The following is a 16,951-nucleotide window of genomic DNA, read 5'->3' as shown; positions in this document are numbered from 1 at the left end:
CACATTCCAGCACATAAAATAAAATATTTTTTGTGTTTACACTCACTCTTTCAAATAGATGCAAGTAAAACACAGCAGAAAATAAATAAAGTCAAAGACTCAGCGGTCCTGTTGCTCTATTTTCACCTGTAAAGCAGGACTGCGGTAGGCGGAGGTTTACCGTGTGTGCCGCGGTCAGTTGAAGAATCCACGACTTTCTCTGTGAATTTCCCATTACGTCGTTGCGCACTCGGTGCTTGCTTGGAAGTTTAGGGGTTTTTTTCGCTGTAAAAAGAAGTTTTCTTCCCACGCATGATGGACGCTAATGTTTTTGTCACTTTTTATGGAATCAAACTCAAAGTAAGGTCAGTACTTCCACGCTTTAAACGCTGCACGCTCATACTCTCTCCCACAATCGATATGTGATCCATTGTTGATCTGCACACAGCTGTTGTCACTAACGGCGCACTCGCTTACGTCACTGTCATGAGACATTCTCGCAAAAAAAGTCACGGTTTTAGTAACGCAGTAACGCAGCGTTCCTACGGGAAAGTAACGGTAATCTAATTACCGTTTTTGCAATATTAATCCCTTACTTTACTCGTTACTTGAAAAAGGTAATCAGATTACAGTAACGCGTTACAAGTAACGCGTTACTGCCCATCTCTGATATTGACACATGAGCTATTTAAGTATATGATGACTTCAAGTGCTTTGACATAACCTGTTAATGCCACGGCCTCTGGTGATGATCTCTTTTGGTAATTTATCATGTTTCTGATTCAGAGCGTTGGATCAGTCATGGTAGTGAAACAGGACAGAATATTCAAAACTTTTTAGGGCTGCAGACTTGTACAATTCTTAAAACAACTGTTATTATAGATTAATATGCTGCACATCATTTATGTAACTGAGCTATCAATATTTTGGAGTTCAAACATTTTACTTGAAATTCAGTAAAACATTAGAACAAAGTAGTGAGACTATAAACTTGTTTAACCAGTCGAGCAGTGTAGGCATGTAAAATCATCAGTACAGTGAACACCTGTATTCAAATTATTAACATCAAAGAGAAAAACAAGGAAGTGAGCTGCAGAATAAAACACATGGAATGTGGACATTTGGTGAGCTTAAATTTATGTTATGTTTCTATTAATAACGTGCAGATGAAACTGATTTCTTATTTCTTTGGGTATGACAACTTTTTCATTAAATTACTATTTCAAGATGTTTCTTTAAATCCTGCTGTGGTTACACACAGTCAACAGTTTCTCTCTGGTTAGTTAAACATTTAACAGAAAAGCTGAAATAGTTAAAACAGAGCATGATTTCTAATGTTAGGAGATCAAAGTGAAATAATGAATAATAAATGAATAAAAGAAAAATGTTTTAGATATAGTATCAAACTCTTCAAGCCTTTAGTGGAAGTGTCAGCCATAAAAGAAAAACAACAGAAAACAGGAACAGGTCATTTGTAAGTCAAACTTTTCGTAAGTCGATGCACCTTTTTCCATCACCTTTTGAGTGAGGCGATGCTGGCTGAAGACGAAGTTCTTGTTGGAGGAGGAGGTGGCAGAGGTTGAAGAAAGCATACGTATGCATGCATACATACGCATGTGTACATGTACATAACATTAAGGAATTTAATGTAATTTTTTAAAATTTTCTGTTTTATCTATCTCATTACGCAGGTATTTGCCGTACCATGGGCAGAAACATTGCCATTAAGTGCCTTCGTAACTTGAATTTTTCGTTAAATGGGGTCTTCATAAGCCGGGGTTCCCCTGTACAATAAAATGAGAAATCTCTTTAGACCTGACTCCTGATAAACAGGATATTGTGAGTTCAATAGTTTCTCCGTATGAGAACAATCCGTATGGAAGTAAGTGGTTTTACTCTGGCTTACCTGAAATCCTGCAATTTGAAGTAATTCAGTCTAGATCTACTCCTGCATCCAGAACAGCTGCCCACACTGCTTTTGGATTCGCCAAGAGTTTTCACAGGGTCTGGCTAGCATAAAAGTGCACAAAAGGCACTGAATAATATGTACAACTAAAGGAAAAGTGCATCTTGCATTATTTTGGTGTATTTGTTAAAGTGCTTAATCAAATAGACAATGAAGTAAAAATATAACACTCCATTTCACACACAGTTCAAGTACTCAAACTGGTTTTAGTATTTTTTTTAAACAATACAGAGTTCACACTGTTGCAGCAGTTACCACGTGTAAAATTAGCATAAGTTTTCCTGCTAACTTATCAATTTTAGTAACTCACCGGAGTTTCCAAGAAACAAACATGCACTGCTTCGGGTTGGTCGAGAGCAAAACACATAAAATGCTCTGAAAAGTACATAACTTTAAGTCAGAGATTGTTAAAAGTACATTTTAACACTTATTTTATATTGAAAGCCTTACTGTTTTGCTCTCAGTGTCTTGCTCCGTTTTGTCTAGCTTAATGCAGCAGCGTGCTTATGTTGCATTCACTGGACTATGGAAACACAGTGTGTTCAAGGGGTGTCGGAAATAATAACATAAGGTGAAAAAAATATATACTAGGAACCATGTCTATAGTGTTTACCTTTTTCTCTTTTATCAGGTGACTGCAGGTGTTGATGAACATGGAAAGGTATCACACTCAACACTTCACATTAGAATCACTGCTACACGAACAAATACTTAAAATATTTCATACATGCAGTAACTATACAACATCTATCTGGAAGATAATCATCTGTTCTTTCTTATGTTAACAATTTATTTTAACGCAGCACAGTTAACAAACACTAAACGCCGTTATTACATTTCATTTAACACAAACACACTAAACAAAACTGCAGTTGTAATGATAAATTGTTGTACTACAGCGACTCATAGAGATCCAGGTGACATGATAGTGACTGATCCATCTCATCTAAAAGGAGACAAAACTCTGAAAACTGCAAAGACGATATTTACACAGCCAGAAATGTAACAGTTTAAAACTAGACAGACTAAAGAGGACAGAAATCATTCAGTGTGAAGAGCTTCAGACTTTATTGGCTTGATGTTATTCATATATAACACACACACATATATATATATATATATATTAGGGGTGCAACAATACTCGTATCGATATTGAACGTTCGATACAGTCCTTTCGGTTCGGTACGCATATGTATGAACAATACAAAATTTTTAATTTATTTTATCAACTTTCCTTCTGACGATGCTGTCTGTGTTGAACGCTCAGTGGATCTGCGCTCGACAGTGCAGCCTAGGCAGAGTAGTCGAACGCAGATTCACTGAGCGCAGGGCAAGCTAGCGAGACAGAAGTTAAGCTCTCCTTGCGACATGGCAAATTGAACCTCCCCCACCCTCATTCAGATCTGGCATTTGGAATTATTTTGGTTTTCATGTGACGTATGACCCTGAAGGTAAGCGCGTCATGGACTAAAGTAAAACAGTATGTTGGATGTGCCACGCAATGCTCAATTACATTGATGGGAATTAGTATTTTAGCGCAGTTAACTCGTTAACGTGTTGGCCGTCCAGCCCCACGCACGGGGCGATCAGCGGTAGCTCGTTAACGGAGATTTGCCGTGTTGTGGTGTTAAGATCATTTCAACGAGATTAACACTGACAGCACTAGTGGGAACACAACGAATATGACTGCACATTTACTCCGACATCATCCTAGTGCAAAGACAAGTGGAAGCAGACAAAAACAACAAGCACGCATGCTACAAACTTTACCCGAGTCATTTAGACAGCTGTTAGCACATGATTCTCCTTATATATATATATATATATATATATATATATATATATATATATATGTATGTATATATTGGCCTACCTGGTGTTTTTCCTCATTCCCCAGACCAGACTCTCCCAAACCTCAGTGTGGACTCAGCTCTGTGACTATGAGGAAGAGCAGGAAGTCAGAAGAAGACCGCCCTGACTTTGAAAACAGGAAACTGTCTCCTGATGAGAAGTAAGAGTTAACAAAATGTTAAATGTTCCTTTCATGAGTAATCAGTGAGAAGATATGGTTTACTGCAAGTGTTGCACACTTCTGCCTTAATGGGCTACTCAATATGTAGTTGGATGTTGAGTCCGGATATTTGATTCTTAGACAAAGTTGGACAAACATTGGACATTTTGTTTATTCATGGAACCAGTAAGTTTTACTTTCGGCAGCAACTGCTTTGGTATTACTTACTGTTGACTCCTCCAGCATGAAAGTCTAAAATAAATTAGTTAAAATTACTTTGGAAACTGTTTTTTTTTTTTTAATTTACTCCTCAAGAGTAATTTACAGTCTTTCTTTAATCTTTCCTTATATTTAATAATACTGTTGTGGTCTCGTACACCAAGGCTCTTAATTTAGTAATCAGTGTAATGAATTTAAAGGAATCAATCTAAATCAATTTAGTAATAAAATATTTGAAGAACAAACATCTTGGATTTTTGTACAAAATAGTTACAGTTTCTTCATGATGTCTCCACAGAGCTGATCAGGAGAGTTCAGATGTTTCAAGTCTTCTGCATCAAACTGATCTGGACTCAGTATTTAAGGTTTGTACATGTACACCAAACTCTGTTTGTAGTTATTTTCATGTTGCACTTTTTAGAGTATCAAAAATATTTAAATGTCTGCCGGCAAAAGCAGTTATTTCATATTTCATTATATTTTTTATTTATCGAGAACTTTTCAAATCAAAGCTTTAAAGTGCTCATGAGTTCAGATTGTGTCATTTATTTTCCAGATGCTGGAGGAAAACATTATCACTTTTGTGAAGAACGAACTAAAGAAGATGCAGAATGATCTGAATCCAGATTATTCAGAGTGTCAGAGGGATGAAGAGGAGGTGTTGGACAGTGAGGAAGAGAAGCAGAGAAGGAGAAGCAGAGAGGCATTTCTCAAACTTGCAGTTAACTTCCTGAGAATAATGAAACAGGAGGAGCTGGCTGACTGTCTGCAGAGCAGTGAGAGGATTTCTCTTCATAAATTCAGTCTTTACAGGAGTGAAATTGTCACATTTTCTATAATCATAACACCCATGTTTCTGGTTCTTCCCTGTAGAAAATCCTGATCCACTTTGTGAGAACACATTTAAATGTAACCTAAAGAAGAAGTTCCAGTGTGTCTTTGAGGGGATTGCTAAACCAGGAACCCAAACCACTCTAAATGAGATCTACACAGAGCTCTGCATCACAGAGGGAGGGACCGGAGAGGTCAACACCGAACATGAGGTCAGACAGATTGAAATATTCTCCTGGAAACCAAACAGACCAGAAACAACAATCAGGTGTGAAAACATCTTTAAAGCTTCGACTGAAAGAGACAAACCAATCAGAACAGTTCTGACCAAAGGAGTGGCTGGCATCGGGAAAACATTCCTGACACAAAAGTTCACTTTGGACTGGACTGAAGACAAGACCAACCAGGACATCCAGTTCATTTTTCCATTCCCATTCAGAGAGCTGAATTTACTGAGGGATAAAAAGTTCAGCTTAGTGGGACTTATTCATCACTTCTTCACTGAAATCAAAGAAGCAGGAATCTGTAACTTTAAAAAGTTCAAAGTTGTGTTCATCTTTGATGGTCTGGATGAGTGTCGACTTCCTCTGAACTTCCACATCACTGAGATCCTCACTGATGTTACAGAGTCCACATCAGTGGATGTGCTGCTGACAAACCTCATCAGGGGAAAGTTGCTTCCTTCTGCTCACATCTGGATAACCACACGACCTGCAGCAGCCAATCAGATCCCTGCTGAATATATAGACATGGTTACAGAGATCAGAGGGTTCACTGACCCAAAGAAGGAAGAGTACTTCAGGAAGAGACTTAGAGACAAGGAAGAGGCCAACACCATAATCTCTCACATCAAGACATCACGAAGCCTCCACATCATGTGTCACATCCCAATCTTCTGCTGGATCACTGCTACAGTTCTAGAGAGCGTGGTAAAAACCAAACAGGCTGGAGGAAAGCTGCCCAAGACACTAACTGAGATGTACATTCACTTCCTGGTGGTTCAGACCAAACTGAAGAACATCAAGCATGATGGAGGAGCTGAGACAGATCCTCTCTGGAGTCCAAAGAGTAAGAAGATGATTGAAGCACTGGGGAAACTGGCTTTTGAGCAGCTGCAGAAGGGAAACCTGATCTTCTATGAATCAGACCTGACAGAGTGTGACATTAATGTCAGAGAAGCCTCAGTGTACTCAGGAGTGTTAACACAGATTTTTAAAGAGGAGAAAGGGCTGTACCAAGATAGGGTGTTCTGCTTCATTCATCTGAGCATTCAGGAGTTTCTAGCTGCGCTTCATGCCCATCTGACATTCACCAACTCTAATGTCAACCTGCTGGAAGAGGAACAAACAGTCTCAGTGCATGTTTCTGAAAGCCACTTCTACCAGATTGCAGTGAACAAGGCCTTACAGAGTCCAAATGGACACTTGGATTTGTTTCTTCGCTTCCTCCTTGGTCTTTCAATGCCATCCAACCAGGAACTCCTACAAGGCCTACTGACACCAACAGGAAGCAGTTCACAAACAAATCAGAAAATAATCCAGTACACCAAGAATCAGATCAACCAGAATCCCTCTCCAGAGAAAAGCATCAATCTCTTCCACTGTTTAAATGAATTGAATGATGACTCTATAGTGAAGGAGATCCAACGTCGCCTTAATTCAGGAAACCTTTTTATGGTTAATCTTTCCCATGCTCAGTGGTCAGCTCTGGTCTTCATCTTACTGTCATCAGAAAAAAATCTAAATTTTATTGACCTGAAAACATACTCAGCTTCAGCAGAAGCTCTTCTGGGACTGCTGCCAGTGGTCAAAATCTGCAAAAAAGCTCTGTAAGTATGCAACTACCACTAAGCAAGTTAGTGGGAGTTTTCAATCAGTGCTACTTTCAAGAGTTTAGTCAGCTTAAATATTAAAAGGATGTCTTCTATTCTCTCATTAATACATTTCCAGGCTGAGTGGCTGTAACCTCACACAGACAAGTTGTGAAGCTCTGTCCTCAGTTCTCAGTGCTACGTCCTCTAGACTGATAGAGCTGGACATGAGTAACAACAATTTGCAGGATTTAGGAGTGAAGCGACTGTGTGCAGGACTCGGGAGTCCACAATGTGCACTTCAAATTCTCAGGTGAAACCAGAACCAACAAATAACAGTCAAATATATTTAAAAAAGAGTAGTTTTCTCTGCCAGTGTGACATGTGCTGTTTTGTTTTTGCAGGCTGTCTGGCTGTCAGATCACAGAGGAGGGCTGTGCTTCACTGGCTTCGGCTCTGAAGTCAAATCCCTCACACCTGAGAGAGCTGGACCTGAGCTACAATCATCCAGGAGACTCAGGAATAAAGCTGCTGTCTCCTCTACGGGAGGATCCCTGCTGGAGACTGGACACCCTTAGGTAAAGAGTCAAGTTTGTGCAGGAAAAATACCATAATAATGAAAATATATTTTGCTTTTGTGAAGGAAAAAAGTTGAAAACGTCTGGTTTTTTAAGCTAAAAGCATTTGTGCTTTTCTTTGTCTTTACTAATTTCAGAATGGATCCTCATGGAGACCAGTGGATGAAAACGGGTCTAAAGAAATGTAAGTGTGTTTTATGTTTTATGTTTCCTGCTGTCATGTAACAAATTCCTTTATATTTAAATCCAATTTGCTCCACTCCAGCTTATATATTACATGCATCTCGTTCCTTTGTGTCTTGGAAGGTAGAGTTATTTTGCTAACACAATAAAATAATACATAATACTACGACAATAAAAGTACAGCAACATATTAAATATCCACTTTCACATGGCTGTAGCACATCACCCATGAATCAGAAAGTTGATGGTTTGATCTCTAGCTACTACAATCTGCGTGTCAAAGTATTCTTAGGGATAATACTGAACCACAAGTTGCTCTGTGATGCATCCATCTGAGTGTGACTGTGTACAAACATTAGGAAAAAAACACATCTAGGCATAGAAAAATGTGCTTTATGAATGTGCATAACGGGAATGAGGCATGTTATAAAATGTTTTGAGTTCTCAAAAGAGCAGAAAAGTGCTATTGATGACCCAGCTTGCAACAAAGATACTGTTTGCCCAGTGAGGGGCAGTTCTTGAGTATTTAGAGGTTTTTTGGGGAGACCAACAAAAAATGTGCAGGACATAAGATGAAGGCTATTACAGTTCAATTGATTTTCATGTTTACACCACCTAAAAGGAAATTTGGACCACAAATTTCTAACATAAGAGAAGAAAAAAGTGAAAAGTGCTTATAAAATCACAAGTTATAGTTATTATAGCAATTAAAAAATGCCAGGTATAAGAGAGCACAATGTGATCCCATGTGTTATGAAAGTTTCATAGTGTGTCCTTTGATGTGGATTCAGTAGTGTTCAGGTGTGTAGTTTTATATCTTCATATTTTGTTTGTTTTAGGCTACTTTTCAGTTAAGTATTGTAGAAATTTGTTCATGTCCAGTTAATTCTCCAGTTAATTACATTCCACAATGTGTGTTGACAACAGGCCATTTGCTGTCCTAGTTTTATTTGAGGTTTCATTGTTTATTGCAGTAGTAACAGTGTTTGCCTTGTTCTTTTAGATTTCTGTGGGCTGACAGTGGATGTGAACACAGTCCACCGCAATCTTAAACTGTCTGACAACAATAGGAAGGTGGTGCACATGAAAGAGGACCAGCTCTATCCTGATCATCCTGACAGATTTGATAGTCCTCAGCTGATGTGTACTAACAGTCTGACTGGTCGTTCTTACTGGGAAGTTGAACACAGTGGAGAGGTTCATATTGCCGTGACTTACAAAGAAATAAAAAGGAAAGGAAACAGTGATGACAACAGGTTTGGAAGGACTGATGAATCCTGGTCTCTGTACTGTGATGATACAGATTATTTCGCAATGCACAATTACACATCAACAGCCATCAGTGTTCCCTGCTCATCTGCCCCTCACAAGGTTGCAGTATATGTGGACTGTGATGCTGGCACTGTGTCCTTCTACAAGGTCTTCCCAGATATGCTGTACCACTTCTACACTTTCAACACCACATTCACTGAAGCCATTTACCCTGGGTTTAGAGTTAGGTTTCTTGACTCCCATATCTACATCTGTCCTGACTCAGAAAACTGAACCTCTGCTGCTACTGTAGAGAGAATTCTGATATTGGTAAAACAGTTTTTTTAATTTCATCTTGATGCATGCTCAAATATCCAGGTAAGTAAATCTCCAAAAGTTGATTTTGTTCATCTGGATGTAACGTTTCAGTGGGAGAAATGTTTTGTCACTCATTCAAGTGACTTCTTCAGTCTCAGCTGACTGCAGGTTTCCCCAGTCTTATAAACAGTACAGCTTTAAAAAATAAATAAATAAATAAATAAATAAATATATATATATATATATATATATATATATTTATCCTTCAAGCTCGGGTCCTCCACCAGAGGCCTGGGAGCTTGAGGGTCCTGCGCAGTATCTTAGCTGTTCCCAGGACTGCGCTCTTCTGGACAGAGATCTCCGATGTTATTCCCGGGATCTGCTGGAGCCACTCGCCTAGCTTGGGAGTCACCGCACCTAGTGCTCCAAATATATATATATATTATTGACAAGTAAATAAACAATCACTGGCACCCAAAATACCACTGGTTGTTCCTCTGGCCATTGCAAACCTGTCGGTGGTCTGGATAGCATTTGGAGCTTCGCTAGCAACCCGGCATTTCATCTCCGACAAAGTTATCCCAGAGAGAAGTAAAGCAAGTGTGTAAGTCCATCTCTGAATGTTTGTAAAGCATTCCTGCCTTAAGCTTAACAAACGATATATGGAGCGACTGCCTCTTCTTGCTGCTACTTCAATCATGAAACTGCTTAATGATCAGCTGATCGGCTTTTCTGTCGCGAGTCCATCTCTCTGGTTTGTTTTTGGCCCACTTTGCACCAGAGAGAGGAAACCAGTGGATAAACAACAGCAGCACGTTTAAGCTTGATAAGCTGTTGTTAGAATTTATTTAATATTACTTTCTACACCAGGATCTTTTTTTACGTAGCTGACGCTGGTAACTGAGCAGGGGCGGATCTAGCAAAGTTTAGCCAGGGGGGCCGATAGGGCATGAACAGGGAAAAGGGGGCACAAAGACATACTTTTCTTTCTTATTCTCATTTACAATGTCTAGCTTTTAATAAATAATTATCTGACACCCAAAGTTTTAATTTGATGTAAAATGAATAGAAGTCCATTACTGTATATAGTAACTATTAAGTCTAATATATATACCCTAGTAAGCTATAGTACTTTTTCCTTTGGGAAGGTACCATCTGTGCAGTCTGCAATTTTGTTGAAGAAAGATGTTGAATCTATTTAATATTTCTTGAAAAATAATTGATTTCTGTGCATTTTTTTTTCACACTGCATCAAATTAAGGTTGATTACGTCAATTAAGCATCATGAGGTGGCGCGTGAGGGGTGGTTCCCTATTTTTTATTTATTTATCTTTGTTGTTGCTGGGAGTTGGAACCCTATTAGTTAGGTTGCTTAATATTTACGCTAAGTACTCTTTAAAATACCAGAATAGGGAGGATGGTGTAGGTTTAAGTTGCTGAACTATGAAATATTTTTTTTTGCATACAGGTATAACAGAATAGCTTTAGTGTAGTTGTTGTTTTAAACTTGAGTATGAACTTATACAAAATGCAGCAAGATATTTAAAAAAACAGTTTTGTTGATTAAAAAACACTATATCGGATTCATATCGGTATCGGCAGATATCCAAATTTATGATATCGGTATCGGTATCGGACATAAAAAAGTCGTATCATGCCATCTCTAGTATATATATCGGTATATGTTTTTTACCTGAAAGTGTATGTATGGTATATGTCGACTCTAATTTATCAACTTCCCTGGAAATAAAACATGTTTTCTTTTCCATAGTGTCAGATGTGTTGTAAAGACAGGTTGTTTGTCACATTTAAATCCAAGTTTTCCTGGCACAAGGCTTAGGCATCAGAGGCACACATCTCTTATATACTGTAGACACTGATAAACAGCCATTTAAAATTGCATAAAAAAATTGAAAAAAACAAAACAACTTTAATTACCAAGAGGATATAAAGATTTTCAGTTATGATGTATAATTAAACAGTTTCCCAGTTTTCGTCAGTGGCTAATTGGGAAAGTCTGGCATGTTAACCACCTTAATACGACTCTGTAGGTCAGAATGCAATAATGAGTCAGTGCGTTAAGTGTCCTCTCAGTCCAAAATAAACGGTTAAAAAAGAAATAAACTACTATGTGTAAATTTGCACACTAGCTTAATATAATATTTAGCTCCACAAAGCACCTTTTTTAGATTTAATCTTTGAATTTAAATGTAAAAACTTTGGAATTATTTCTACAAATATGGTTAACGGTGACTTTTAAATCCTCTTTAAGAGCCTTTTTTTTGTATTAGGTTTTATTTGTCAGGCCCAAATAGTGAAAGACCAGTCACCTTCCACTTCCACAGTCTGTAACTAATCTGAGAAAAAGGCAGATCAATGTTAGGTCACATGTTAAGCCCTCACAGCAGTAAATACGGAACAAAAATTTGTCACGATAAAACAAATGTCCTTTTCATCCACACAAACAGTGAAGTGTAGAAATGTTGATCACACAGATGATTATCTTAAATAAACAACTCAGAAAGTACTGTCATACTGGTTTCTGAGCATGCTGCTGTCCCGATTCGTGATGTTGAGAGCCAAAACAAAATACCAGAGGCCCAGGAGGATGCAATCAAACAGATGAGTTTATTGAACACACACGCGTGGGAAGATGCACACTGCAAAACATCAGATGTAGATCTCCCCCCAAAAATACACTTCAGATTGCTTTTATAACGTCAGGATTGGTTAACGCCCCTTCTCGCGTTGTATTGTATTGTATTGTATTGTATTTTAAGCACATCGTTTGCATGTTTTATAGACAATGAGCAATCTTAAGAGATAAATGTAGACACTGAAGTTCCCCTCTCTAGCATCTTCTCCAAATATGGCGATGGATTCAGGCTCTGACGTTTGCCATGGACTGGTCCTCCTAAGCAAACTCAGATGCAACAATAAGCTGGATACATTCAGGCCTTCACTCAAGCCTGTTTCTAGATTATATGGATTATATGTGTTTTGTAGGCGTGTATGCAGTTTTAACCTTCTACAGCTCCAAGTCAGTTACACAATAGATTGTCCAGACATCGCGCCGAACAAAGCTTACAACCTCCAATTAATTGACCGAGCTCCAACTCTTTAATAAGCACAAAATGCAATGTGTATAAAATGGTCTTAGCTGTACCTGTAATAAAAAGGTTAATGTAATACCAACAGCTTCAATGAATGTTTTACTGCAATGATGATTAATTTGATTAATGCAATGAAAATAATGATGAGTATGAGTAGCAGTAAAATATTTCCCTTTTTCCACACTGCCATCATGTGTACATTGGATGCTGCTGTCAGTTGTTTATTGTGTAGATCCTGAAGGAACTAAAAGTTTACTGACATTTCCATTAATGCACGACAAAATGAGAGGGAACACGGATGTGTGCAGAGCGCTGGTTGGAAGTGACCTTGAAGTGATAGTTTCTGGTTTGCAGGAATCTTCATTATCTCAACGTCAGTTCTGACTCATATGATGTCACTGTCACACTCGCTGCAGAGGTGAGAAAGGAAAGAAGAGCTCCAGTTAACGAAAACTCCTCTTTGTGATTGTTTTGTTCAGATTAAGTTACCTTTCTAATAATTTAAATGTAGAAACTCATCACAGATCCAGAAAAACATGAATATCTTCACCCTGTGTGAGCTCACAGTTTCCTCCTGAAGTCTAAATGTGTACTTCAGAATTATTTCGGGGGGGGGGGGGGATTTCTAATGTTGAATATTTGTATACATCTGTATACATCTCTCAGTTAACTCTCAATGTATTTGAGCTGCAGATTCTTTAAACAGCTTCTGGTTCCATCAACACTTCATTAGTCTGTGTTCACCTAAATGCACCTTCTAAAACTAAATACCTGCTGAAGACTCTCATGTTGACACAACCTAAACTGCAGCTTGTTTACTGATGATTTATGGACTCAAGTAAACAATACAGTGTTTCCTTTAGAGTTAGCAACCACAGATTTTATTCAAACAAATGTTGATCGAAAAATGTAGTAAAACATTTGATGATCCTGACTGTGAGCGTGTTATTCAGGCAGTGGGAAGCTGCAGATTATTCACAGCTGATGAAAACCAATTTTACTGCAGCATTTGAAACATTACAGAACAACGACACTCTGATAGTCCCTGGACAAAGGTGTAAACACACTAATAATGAAAGCAACAGCAGAAATGACGTGAGCCCAGAGAGAGATGGAGATAAGACTGCCAGACACGCAGCGTAAAAACCAACATCACTCAGACTGCAGGTGCTGTGACAGCAGAGAGTCGTCTGCAGCGCTGAAACTCACCCAGAAAAACAAACAGGTATTTTGTTTCAATAATGTTTCACTGTTTTCTGATTTTATAGCTACTTTAACCCTTTTTAACCTGGTGAACATTTATAAATGCATAAAAATAAGATGAAACAGCAAAGGGATAAAATAATAAATCTATCTGATGGAGAAATCACTCATCTTTGGAAAAGAGAGTTTATTACAGAGAAATGGCTCTTTCCAAAATAAAAGCTATACTAAACGCTTCTTCTGGTCTCTCAGCAGCATATTAAACATATCAGGTCCCCATAAGGAGAATCATGTGCTAACGGCTGTCTAAATGACTCGGGTAAAGTTTGTAGCATGCGTGCTTGTTGTTTTTGTCTGCTTCCACTTGTCTTTGCACTAGGATGATGTCGGAGTAAATGTGCAGTCATATTCGTTGTGTTCCCACTAGTGTTATCAGCGCTAATCTCGTTGAAATGACATTAAGGCCACAACACGGCAAATCTCCGTTAACGAGTTAATTGCCCCCTGCGTGGGGCTGGACAGCGTCAACACGTTAACGAGCAAACTGCGCTAAAGCACTAGTTCCCATCAATGTAACTGAGCATTGGGTGGCACATCCGACATACTGTTTTACTTTTGTCCATCAGGGTCATACTTCACATAAAAACCAAAATAGTTCCAAACGCCAGATCTGAATGAGGGTAGGGGAGGTTCAATTTCGGGTAGCAATGAGGCAGATCAAATGAAAACATTTCCAGCCCATAAGAGAGAATATATAACTGCAATTCTAAGCTTTTTTGGCCTCAACCCTGGAGATACCTATTTTAACACTTTTCTGTATCATTAAGGACATTTTTTCAACTTTTGACAACAAAAGGGACAAAAAATCAGCTTTAAATTAAAATTTTCCTTCTTCTAGCTGTACTGACTGACCTTTGATCCCATGTGTTGATGACTCTTCACCTCTGTCTCCTCTTACAGGGAGAAGATGATCTGCAGGATCCTGCTGCTCATCATCCTCACCTCATGTGTCTCTGGTTAGTTTACAGATTCACTTTATGAACTTCAAATAAAGCTCAACAACAGATTTGTTCCAGTTCTCAGTGTGTCTGCTCCTCTCTTTCCCTCTCTGTCTCCTCAACAGGATCATTTATCAGGCAGAGGAGAACCACAACATCACACTGAAGTGGACGTTCACACCCACAGCTGAGAGCTTTTCCATCATCTGCGAAAAAGAAGATGATAATGCAACCTGGGTCTTCTATCATGTTTATGAAGAATCTCAGGATGAAAAGTTTTCAGGACGAGTCCAGAGTGACAAAGACGCCCTCAGAGAAGGACGAATCAGACTTCAACTGTCCAGACTCAAGACTGATGACTCGGGTCTGTGTGAGGTGAACACGTGTTATTGTGTTTTCATATCTGCCAGTTGTCGACTCAATGTAACCGGTAAGGTTTTTATTGGACTTTTATAAACTATAATTAAACAGATGTGCTGAGAACTGATTTTTCTTTTTCATTTATGTATCTATTTTATTTTATTTTATTTAAAAGATCATTAGGCCTTATATATTAGAAATGTGTTTGAATGTTTTAACTCCAAGAAATTTACTTCATTTTCATACAACAGCTACTGACCAACTCCAGTCTCAGGGTGCAGAAAGTTGGGGAAGGGATAAACAAAGTAACTCACAATACAAAATGTTAAAAGCATTTTTCTTTGTTAAATAATTTTAATAGCTCTCCTTTGAGAAATATTTTGTAATTGTTACGTTTTATTAAGTTATTAACCTGCAAACATTTTCATCAATGTGAAAATTATTCCGTTCAGGAAACAAAATCTTTTTGAAATTATATTTTATACAAGTATTTCTAAAATGTCCCATTCAGACATTTGTGGTCACACTAGCTTGTAATGTAGTGTGGTGGACCACTGGAGGGCTCCACTCACACCCAGTTCTCAGGAAGTGTTGTTGCTGTGTTTTGGAGGGAAAGTGTTCAGTTCTGTGGTGATGAGTAATAAACGAGCAGTGTTTATCGAGAGCTCTCGTGTCGTCTGTGTTTACCTCCACATTGGTGACCCCTGACTCGAACATGCTGCAGTCCGATGGTGGCGCTGAGTCCGCTCTGGATGCATCAGCAGCCGCCAGCTCTCTGCCCCCGGCTGCAGCTACGTTTGCTGTGGCGCTCGAGCTGCCGGACTTTTGGCTTCACGATCCCCCATCGTGGTTCGTGCAAGCTCCTTTGACTACGATGACCTGGATGACTGAGAACCTTCACAGACACGTGGAGGCTCAGTTCGCCCTTCGCGGCATCACGGCTGACGACACGAAATATCACCATGTGGTGGCTTCTCTCGACCCGCTAGCCACCCGTCGTGCGTTGACTCTCCTCCGGGACCCACCCACCCGAGGGAAGTACGCCGTCCTTAAGGAGCTGCTTCTTCGGCGCTATGCCCTCACCGACGCAGAGCGAGCCGAGAAGCTCCTCTCCCTCTCAGGCCTGGTGGCGGCCTCGCCAACTCTCCTCGCCAACTCTCCGCTTCTGGGCACGAAGGATTATCGCTCCCTGGCTGAGGACGCGGATTGTATTCTCCTGGCTACCCGCTGGCCTGAGGCAGTGCCTCTGGCGTCCACTACAGCAGCAGCAGTGGCCAGGGCATTTTTGTCAACGTGGGTTTCGCGTTTCGGTCCCCCCGCCGACATTACCTCAGACAGGGGCCCCCAGTTCGTTTCCGAGCTTTGGTCTGCCATGGCTGACGGCCTGGGGGTCAAGGTCCACCGCACCACTGCGTACCACCCGCAGGCCAACAGGATGTGCGAACGTTTCCACCGGTCGCTTAAGGCCGCGTTCCATGCTTCTCTCACAGATGGCAACTGGGTTGAGCGCCTTCCATGGGTTTTACTGGGGTTGCGCTGCGCGGTTAAAGAAGACCTTGGGGTTTCCCCGGCTGAACTTGTCCTTGGTCAGCCCCTCCGGGTCCCCGGGGAATTCTTGCCTGAGAGCCCACCCCCGTGCTTCGCTCCCTCTGTGCTGTCTCTCCGTCCCCCAAGAGACTCGTTTTCTCTTCCTGGCCCAGTGCACCATTGTGTGCCTGACACCTTTGTTCCGAGGTCGTTGGACTCTTCGCAGTTTGTTTTTGTCAGGCATGACGCTCATAGGCCTCTGCTGCGTCCACTGTATGACGGCCCCTTTCGGGTTATTCAACCGGGCCGGAAGCATTTCCTTTTGGATTTTGGGGGTCGGCAGGAGGCTGTTTCTATTGACAGACTTAAACCAGCACATGTGCTTCTGGATGACCAGGTGGTGCCGGCTCAGGCCCCCCGCCATGGTCGCCCGCCTTCCACTGGACTGGACAACCCTGCTTCTTCCTCTGGGAGCGCCCCCCACCTGGCGGGGCCCGAGCTATCTTCAGTTTTTCCTGACCGCTCGTGCCAGCCTGGCCCTCAGGCTCATTTCCCCTCCGCCAGCTCTCCACCTCCCCGGTTCAGCCGTTCTGGACGTTTAATT

The 16,951-nt window shown here is 40.3% G+C and overlaps 1 protein-coding gene across 1 annotated transcript; it reads left to right on the top strand.

Annotated features, from left to right (window-relative positions):
* Nucleotides 1-4,832: 4,832 nt before the first annotated feature.
* On the top strand, nucleotides 4,833-9,122 carry LOC146579516 (protein NLRC3-like). Its single transcript, XM_085269206.1, has 6 exons — nucleotides 4,833-4,951; nucleotides 5,049-6,834; nucleotides 6,956-7,129; nucleotides 7,221-7,394; nucleotides 7,532-7,578; nucleotides 8,581-9,122. Exons 1-6 carry the CDS (start codon nucleotides 4,915-4,917, stop codon nucleotides 9,120-9,122), a joined length of 2,760 nt encoding a protein of 919 aa, XP_085125332.1. The 5' UTR covers nucleotides 4,833-4,914.
* The last annotated feature ends 7,829 nt before the right edge of the window (nucleotides 9,123-16,951 follow it).

This window comes from Mchenga conophoros, linkage group LG3, assembly GCF_057382185.1.
Source record: "Mchenga conophoros isolate Kocher_MC1m ecotype Shallow Benthic linkage group LG3, M_conophoros_male_GT1.1, whole genome shotgun sequence".
Classification (NCBI taxonomy): domain Eukaryota; kingdom Metazoa; phylum Chordata; class Actinopteri; order Cichliformes; family Cichlidae; genus Mchenga; species Mchenga conophoros.
This window is presented reverse-complemented; position numbering and strand designations above follow the sequence as displayed.